General features: G+C 43.2%; 2 protein-coding genes across 2 annotated transcripts; both read left to right on the top strand.

The window, feature by feature from the left end:
• The first annotated feature begins 528 nt into the window (after nt 1-528).
• Nucleotides 529-2,952, top strand: LOC128715399 (40S ribosomal protein S4). Its single transcript, XM_053810291.1, has 2 exons — nt 529-782; nt 2,402-2,952. The coding sequence occupies exons 1-2, from the start codon at nt 575-577 to the stop codon at nt 2,926-2,928; spliced, it is 735 nt and encodes a 244-aa protein (XP_053666266.1). The 5' UTR covers nt 529-574; the 3' UTR covers nt 2,929-2,952.
• Nucleotides 2,953-5,420: 2,468 nt separating this feature from the next.
• LOC128715596 (trypsin-7-like) lies at nt 5,421-6,407 on the top strand. The gene is made up of 3 exons (XM_053810505.1): nt 5,421-5,711; nt 5,780-6,114; nt 6,215-6,407. The coding sequence occupies exons 1-3, from the start codon at nt 5,421-5,423 to the stop codon at nt 6,405-6,407; spliced, it is 819 nt and encodes a 272-aa protein (XP_053666480.1).
• The last annotated feature ends 3,277 nt before the right edge of the window (nt 6,408-9,684 follow it).

The following is a 9,684-nucleotide window of genomic DNA, read 5'->3' as shown; positions in this document are numbered from 1 at the left end:
CTTTCAAGATGGTAAGTAACGTGTGCGGGATTTTGGAGTGAATAAATTGGAATTTGGTCTGCAAAATACCCATATCGGTCCCTCTGAATAGCATCAACAAATGCCCAATACAGTGCAGGATACGTTGATAGTGTTTGACAGAGCATGAGCTGTAGTTTTGTGTGATAAAACAACGATACAAAGGTGCCACATTGTTGATATTTGTAATGCCGGACGAACGAATACCGGAGACGATTCATATGTTCGTGAATGATGCTTTCCGAACTATGCCCGGAAGAAATTCCTGCAGCGGGAATGAACAAATAGGCAGAAGTAGCAGATGCTTTATGTGTTAAAGTAGTTGCGATGGAGAACTGTTTTTAAGAAACCGGTCTGCCTTGGATGGTCTTTACAAAGGGCTTTGGTAGGTTAAGAAGAAGCACCATCAGAAGACCAATTCACTCACTCCAGCTCGTTCAGAAGATGCTTGAATTTTGTGTTCACGCGATACTAATCAGAATAACCTTTCTTGTGTTTTTTTCAGGCGCGCGGTCCTAAGAAACATTTGAAGCGTTTAAATGCTCCGCGAGGATGGATGTTGGACAAGACCGGCGGTACCTTCGCGCCGCGTCCGTCCACCGGCCCACACAAGCTGCGCGAATCGCTGCCGCTGGTGATTTTCCTGCGTAACCGTCTAAAGTACGCACTGACCAACAGCGAGGTCACGAAGATCGTGATGCAGCGTCATGTCAAGATTGACGGCAAAGTGCGCACCGATCCGAACTATCCTGCCGGTTTCATGGGTACGTATTCTTGGTCCTTTGCTAAGCACAGTCGTTGAAAGATTGTTCAGGTTTGAAATATGGCCTAATCGAAGTGGGTTAGCGAAATTAATGAGCGACACCTGTCAATAGAACGAATCCTCTATCGACGGTCACTGGAGGCATTGCTATTTTAGGATAGCCTATCAGTAACATACTTAACGGGAGGAACAGCGCATTATACGTGAGCAAAGTGTCAAGTTTGCGCAAAACGTATACAGTAGTGTTTCATATGCTTCTCAAGCATGATGTGTGATCGAGGTTTTGATCGCCATACACGGGTGACAACGTGAGGAAAACTTAGGAAGTGAGGATGTATTGTGCAAGGGAAAATGTTTCGAAGCAGGTGCTGCGAAACAATAAGCTTCGCCTGTCAATAATTTGGCCAGAGCAAACATACTCCATCGACGGTCATTGAAGGTCTCATTATCACATAGCCTATCAATAACATTAATGATGGAGAATATTGTTGTAATATCTACAGCTATTAAGCTAGGCTAGTTTAGGTTGCCTTGTTTTGTTTAGCCTGTCCTTTCCGCCAAGAAAAGGATCTTCCTTTTTAACATCAAGAATTTGTCTTGCGGTCATGTTCTATGGGCCATATATTTCATCGGTCTGCTGTATGGGAAACGTTAATGAAACACGAACAAGTGTTCGGTAGGGCCAGAAAATATAACGATATGTATGCGTTGTTCTTCCTTTGCTCTTGACGGTCGTCAAGGAATCGCTCAAAATGAGTGGCAGAACGGTTGAAAGTACGGTCTTATCGAAGTGGGTTAGCGAAATTAATGAGCGACGCCTGATTGTGTAAAGGAAAATGTTATTTGAGGATCGAACGGCCTATTCGAAGCAGGTGCCGCGAAACAATAAGCTTCGCCTGTCAATAATTTGGCCAGAGCAAACATACTCCATCGACGGTCATTGAAGGTCTCATTATCACATAGCCTATCAATAACATTAATGATGGAGAATATTGTTGTAATATCTACAGCTATTAAGCTAAGCTAGTTTAGGTTGCCTTGTTTTGTTTAGCCTGTCCTTTCCGCCAAGATAAGGATCTTCCTTTTTAACATCAAAAATTTGTCTTGCGGTCATGTTCTATGGGCCGTATATTTCATCGGTCTGCTGTATGGGAAACATTAATGAAACACGAACAAGTGTTCGGTAGAGCCAGAAACTACAACGATATGTATGCGTTGTTCTTCCTTTGCTAAGTACGGTCGTCAAGGAATCGCTCAAAATGAGTGGCAGAACGGTTGGAAGTACGGCCTTATCGAAGTGGGTTAGCGAAATTAATGAGCGACGCCTGATTGTGTAAAGGAAAATGTTATTTGAGGAACGAACGGCCTATTCGAAGCAGGTGCCGCGAAACAATAAGCTTCGCCTGTCAATAATTTGGCCAGAGCAAACATACTCCATCGACGGTCATTGAAGGTCTCATTATCACATAGCCTATCAATAACATTAATGATGGAGAATATTGTTGTAATATCTATAGTAATTTATAGCGAATATAGTGATAAAGCTAAGTTTGTTTAGGTTGCCATATTTTGCTTAGCCTATGCCTTTCTGATAACGTTGTTTTTCTGCTCTCATTCTAGATGTGATTAACATCCATAAGACTGGTGAATACTTCCGGCTCATCTACGACGTGAAGGGTCGCTTCACGGTACATCGCATTACCAGCGAAGAAGCCAAGTACAAGCTGCTGAAGGTGAAGCGCGTCCAGATTGGTCCGAAGCGTGTGCCGTACTTGTTGACGCACGATGGTCGCACCATCCGCTACCCAGACCCAGCCATTCACCAGAACGACTCGATCCAGTACGACATTGCCACCGGCAAGGTGCTGGACGTGCTAAAGTTCGAACCGGGCAACCTGTGCATGATCACGGGCGGAAGAAATTTGGGTCGTTGCGGCACGGTGATCCTGCGCGAGAAGCACCCGGGATCGTTCGAGATTGTGCACGTGAAGGATACGACCGGACATGTGTTCGCGACGCGTCTTTCGAACGTATTCATCATCGGCAAGGGCACGAAGGCGTACATCTCGCTGCCGAAGGGCAAGGGTGTGAAGCTGACCATTGCAGAGGAGCGTGACCGACGACTGGCCAACAAGGCTGCCCAGTAAGAAGCCGCAGCTCATCGGTAATCTGTATGTGTAATGTGGTGCTGGCTAGAAGGGGACGGCCAGGACGAACAATTCCGTGTGTGGGTTCGATCGAAGAAGGAAGAATGTGTTCCGTATTGAATGTCTACATCTCGTTTTAAATGCTGGAACATAATAAATCCTAGAATATACAACAAAACATGTTGGTTATTGTTTTGAACATAGGAGTAGTTCCGATAGGCATCGGATAAAAGAGCGAAATATGTTGCATCCTCTTTAGGTGTTGGCTGCAATCAAAGTCGAAGAATGAAGATTGTTGATCAACAGTGTTCAGCACAACTCAACACCAAGAATTTGTCTGGACCGTATCTATCGCCGGCCTGCTGTATGGGAAGCGCTAACACGAAACACGAACAAGTGTTCGGTAGAGCCAGAAGCTACAACTATTATGTAAGCCAACAGCTCGGCAATATTATTCGGCTCAAGGCAAAGCACAGCAGCAGAACATGCTAGTATGAAGGATCAAGTGGTGCAGTATTTTTCAATGATTGCATGAAACCATGCTCACGACAACACAACATTCTCAACTGTAAGCAAAGCAAAAGAAACACCGGAAACTAAAGAAAACAAACCATTTTGATTGATTAATTAGTACAATATGCTTTATTTCCGTTCAACCTGTCGAATTCGTTCGTTTATCCGTGTTCGTTTAGCCATATTTCGGTATGATCCTTTTCCGTGATTTACGACTCGTTGGACGTCGAAGCAGCGGATTCTGCAGATTCGACGGAATTTACCGGAGCTTGCGCCATAGCCGCGGCCAGAAGGGCGAAGAATGTCGCGAACAGGAACTTAAGATCCATGTTTTTGAAGGTGTAGTTATGCGTTTGTGTAGAACAGAACTAATGATGAACGGTTGCAGAAATTGAGCTTTTTATACCAAAGAAATGCTGACATAAACACAACGGTCTCTTTCGAGACCGTTTAGGGTTGAGGTTTCTTACGGTGGATCATCATTATAAAGAAGATTTTTATTGCGTAGAGGATTCATCTTCCTTCTGGCAGACGTAAATATTTGTGCCGAGACTGGCAACGAATCTGAATGGATTTATTGTGTCGCGTATGTCGGAAGAATGACGCGTCGTGTTCAATTCATGTTACGTTATTTCACACATGCTTAACCGAGCACCTGTGTATCATAACATAGGATAGGTTGTTTTTGAAACAACCTAAGATTGTTATTGTATAAAGGTGGCTTATATAGTCGTTTAATACAATCGTAATACTGACCAGTAATTGTTATGTATTACCAAGGTTTTACCAGAAGGCTTTACAAACTTGGTACTTGTTGGGAATGAAGAACACAGAATGTTTTCTTGAGGAAAAAAAAAAATTATTGGTACGAAGATATTAAGTTTGGTTCAAAGTTGGAACAAACAAGAATTGATTCTCGAAAATCTTTCACTCGTTTGCTCATTACAGGTAGGCTCACAGATTAACAATTTTAATCCCTTTCTCTGCATAAAATTGTCCATATACATGCATGCAAATGTATTGAACTGATGTTTTAAAGAGAAGATGTAAGATGTAAGTGTTGTTAAGCTACATACCGATTTAAAAGAAATGATCGCATCACGCGAACACATTATTATTAGAGTGTTATAACAATCTTTATAGTTTCAACGTTGCACGTGTTCGATGCTGCAACGTTAGCCAGTGTTTCTCAACCGTGCGCTATTTGTGTTTTTATATAAATGCTGCTACGTACGGAGAGATCGTAAGGCAACGTAGGAAGATGATTTCAGTCCACAAACCATAATTTATGAATGGGAAAATGCACCGAGAGGTCATACCGTAAAGGCATAATTATTAATGTAATATTTTTCGATACTCATTCGTAATTTATTCTTTTCAAATCCATTCAATCGTTTCGGCGTTACAACTTTAGGATGATTGCCATATTTTCTGAGTTTTATTATTTTTTTAATCCCCCTTGCTGGATATGGTCAGGCATTGACAAGCTGTGAAACGGTCCGGATGTATTTGATACCGATCTCACCGTGTGAAGAGTGTCTCCATTATTACTAGAACATCGAGACATCCCGGTTGGGTAGCGTTAGGTACTTTATACAAGTAACATATTTTGTTAAAACTTAGTATTGATCAAAATATTCATATCGCAAACTACTCCATCAGGGACATACTGTGCAAAAACGTTTATTTGGCCATATCGGAATCAAATAATCAGGATTAAGAATGTTTTGGGGAACGGTTCTTTCCCGCAACGCGATAAGATATGTACGGCATTAATCGATTTCGATTACAGTACACCTGACGTAGAAGGATTTCCCATCCTTCGGTGGGTATTGTGTGTTGAAAACCGATCAAACCTTATCAGATATCTTATCCGCTTGCACGCTTCGGCGCCGGAATATTTAAGTAGAATACGCCCAAACGCAGCTCGCACCTATTCAGTCGTAGACAATTTGCGATCGTGTCTCAAGGGCAAAAGCATGACGCTTAAAACTTTGTTCGTTGTAGTGCTGTTGGTTGGCAGCAGTTTGGCCAGCTGGAAGGAAGATCTGTATCTGACGAAGCGTCGCCTTCCACGCGGACTAGTGCTGCCGATTGCACCTTCCACTAATGAACGAATTGTCGGTGGATTCGAGGCAAACATTGCCGACTTTCCGTATCAGCTGTCGCTGCGTCAGAATGGTGCCCATATTTGCGGTGCGTCAGTAATTTCGAGCAACTTTGCCCTGTCGGCTGCCCATTGTACGTTCCCGGCTCCACCAGTAACGGCGGTAGGTAGTGTGGTTTGAGCTTAGCTGGACATTGATCATTGATCGAGTGGTTTGAAACAATTGAACAGATCACTCTTCGTGGTGGAAGTACTGATCGTACGGCCGGAGGTGTCGTATTCCAAGCCGCAGAAATCATCAACCATCCGTCGTACTCGGACGGCAGCCTCGACTTTGATGTGTGTGTCATCCGCATCACGACGTCGTTCGTTGGTGCGAACATTGCTCCGATTCCACTAGCACCCGAGGGCACTGACTATCCGGAGGGTACACGTACCTTCGTTTCTGGATGGGGATTGACCAGCGCCATCGGTGCATTGCCGATAAATTTGATGGCTGCCGAGGTACCCCTTATCTCGCAGGAAAGTTGTCGCGGCGTGTGGGGCGCAGCCAGTGTTACCGATAAGTAAGTACCGGGGCACGGGAGATTAATGCGGAGCATAATCTATCTTTGGGAGTGGCGAAATTCTAACATTTTGTGTTGTGATTTCTTTTGCAAACTTTAGCATGATTTGTGCTAGCGAACCGGGACGTGATGCTTGTAACGGGGACAGTGGTGGCCCGCTGACCAATAACGGACGTCAGATCGGTATCGTTTCCTGGGGATCGCCCCTCTGCTTGGGCAACCTTCCGGGAGTGTATGCTCGCGTGGCCGCCCCAAGCGTTCGTGGTTTTATTCGTGACAGTGCAAACGTGTAAAATTATACATGTAGATGTAAATTAATTAAAACACATTTAAATAAAAGAAACTGTTTTCGATACTTTATTTGATGATTTAAGCAGTACGTATTGGAATGGGAATAAAGAAGGTTTTGTATGTTACTGTAAAATAATGTATCATCTATTTTGGGTAGGCATACAGCAGTACAGAATCACTATGACCAGCCCACCGAAGCTTGGCGTGTCTAACCGTGCGTATGTGAGTACTTTAACTATATAAGTTCTATACACTCCCAGCTTCGTTCGTTGCGACAGGTGTTTCGAGTGGAGAAGTTTCCTCAGACTGTAGTATTACCAGTTGATGAAGATAGGTGAAATTTTGGACTTCGAACGAGCGCTCACCTATTTGTACGTCACCCACGTACGTCAGCTAAGATTTGTTAGCAGGGCCGCTGGTGGTGCCACCATGAACATGGTTTTTGTATCGGTAATCGTCAACCCGAGGTTTTCCTTCGTAGGAGAGACGTAAAACAATGATACTTATGTCATCAGCGTAACCCAGGATGTGGATTGACTTCTAGAATTTGGAAATTTCCCCAAAGTTTAAACCTCCAAGTCGCGGAAGGTACTCTCAAACGCTAGGCTGAAGAGTAGCCTATCTCATAGGTGCAGATCCTTGGTGGGAGTAATGGGCGGCCGCCTACTCCGCCCACCGTTAGATCCGCTAGTGGATGGAAGAAATGAAGCTGTTGCTCCGCCATGTTCTACAAGACCTCCCGGAATCCCGTATGAAGGTTTTCAATTGTCTCTTCTAGGAGCAGGACAAGAGATCTTGTAATATACGGGGGAATATTTTGTAGCAACGATCGTTGAACAAAATACTGAACATATGGCGAGAGAACCTCTGGCTGGTAGCTGACCATTCTGATAGATCTCCATTCCTATTTGGAAAGCAGGTTACCTAAGGTCTGAAACAGTTTCGGTGACCTTCTATCGCTTGGTGGACAGATTTATACACACTGAAAGAATCCAATCGGATTGAAGACGGAACCGTTTTTGAGTAAAGATGTAAGACCGTCAACTTTTGAGTTAAATGGTTTAGAGATGAACTCGTTCGAAGCTTTAAGTCCCTTGGATACTGCACTGGCACAGCTTCTCTTTCCGGTTGTTCGGATTGTCTCATTTCCGATAGGTTTTGGCGAAAAAGTAGCCACAACAAAAGTGACGAAACAAGCTGCTCGGAAGCCTTAACCGCAACGATAGCTATGGCCTCATCCCAAAGTGATGGATCGATTTCTTCAACCGAACGGGGGTAAGCTTCTCATGGACGATTTTTAAACATGAGTTATTAATAAAATCATAACCTAAAACCTTAAAAACCGGATACCTAAAAAGATAATGCAGGAGTAGGAGACATCACCAATCCCCATAAGAATCTAAAGTAGCTACTAACCAATGAGTGCTATTGTAAAAAAGCATAGCAAATAGCTGGAATTCTTATGCAAAGTGTTGGATATCAAAGTAAGTAATAGTACAATCATATATAAAAATGGGACCACGAGCAATGTGGGTTCATTCTTGTACATACTATTGAAGAATAAAGCAATAAGTGTCTGAAGTCTACGGATAAAACACAAAGTGATGCGGATCTCGAAAATCCTGATAGCAAAGACTTCGTGGTATTAATCACTACAGAGTAGTAGAATGGAGCAGTTAGGTAAGCAATTCGTGCACCATCAAGAAGAGAATGATAGTAATCCGACTACCGGCCTTGCCCTTTTATCAAATATTTACCTAGACAAAAGCTCTGGCCTGGTATGGATTCTTGATTTGTAGAAAACGATTACCACGATAGTTCACTCTAGCTGCTCAGTTTGTGCATTTCCAAGTACCCTAGCAGCAATTGGAGTACATCGCTGCTGATCTTATCGACTCTCCTGAGTCATAATTTTGGAGCGGAAATTAGTGAAAATTTTGGATATCATATAAAAAACCATCTTCTACAACTCCACTCTTCAACATACCCTTAGTTTATGGCTCTCTTCTATAGTAGAGCATCAATGTTAGAAGCTAACGATGCAGAGCCAAGCTTACCGTGACTCCACCAGGATCCTTACTATCAACCGTCTCACAAGCCCAAAAGGATGCTTATGGGAGATGGGTTATTTAAAAAAACAATTTAAATTTAAACATTGATATTTAACTTTTAAAATGTTTGAACCAGAATTTAAAAATTTAATACCTCGAACTTTGATGGTCATGTTACAGAATTGATTAATTTCAAGTTCTTTCAAGGTTAATGAGCGTAAAGCATCTAAAACAACAACTACCTAATTCCTTTGTTTGGTGATGATCTGGAAACACAAGTGATGTGATATAAATTGCAGCCTCTGCGTGTAGTAAAATGTAACCCCTTTCGTAAGATATGAATTGAAGTGTATGTTAAAAAAAGAGTAATAAAATACATATATTTGTATGACACTTCTATCACAAAGATAACATGGGGGCGCGCGCACTTTCCAACGGCTGTCCGGCAAGTGTCCTGATGGATGTCCTGGAACGAGGTACGGGATGATAGAACAGCTGGGTACGTCCCTGCACATGTAGCCGGGTTGGGACACACGACCGTGATGAGATGGATGGGATTGTGATCGACAAGATAAAAGAAGGGGACCACGGAACGTAATGGACCGCGAGTTTCGATTTTGTGAGAACGATAGGGTGTATCATAAGGTGTATATTTACAAAGAGTCAAACAGAGCGAATGAAGTGTTGCGTTCAAGCAGTTGCGTTACTATTCGCGGGACTCACAACGCACGTGGGGTATTGGATGTTGACCCTCCCGGTGCCTTCTTAACAGAACGATACGATGGTCTAGATGGTGCAGTTATCAACGCACGCACTTATCGAAAATAAATAGTTGTAGTACCAATACAGAACAAAACAAAGAGCAAACCGTTTGAAATCATCTATTCGCTTCGCTTGCGTGTCCTTTTGTGGGACGCATTCTCACAGCAATGTACAAACGGGCAGAGAGGACAGAGTTATGGCGTGAATAAACATTAAACACGAAACGCAAAAATGAAATACAAAACAAACAAACAAAAAAACATTACCAACGACTTGTGCTGGTCGTGTTGTTAGGCTACTTCCAACTCTCACGTTTTGTACGAGGGAACTGGTCGCTCATTTCGGATGGGCACGTTCAGGAATGGGGTGGCTGAATGATATGACGTGAGGGTGCAGGACGTTCTGTACAGTGAAGCAACAACGTAACGCGATCGCTTCTTCCTGGAAGCTGGCAGGCCAGTGAAGA

This window comes from Anopheles marshallii, chromosome 3, assembly GCF_943734725.1.
Source record: "Anopheles marshallii chromosome 3, idAnoMarsDA_429_01, whole genome shotgun sequence".
NCBI lineage: Eukaryota > Metazoa > Arthropoda > Insecta > Diptera > Culicidae > Anopheles > Anopheles marshallii.
The sequence above is the reverse complement of the archived record's forward strand: the minus strand, read 5'-3'. Positions and strand labels throughout refer to the sequence as shown.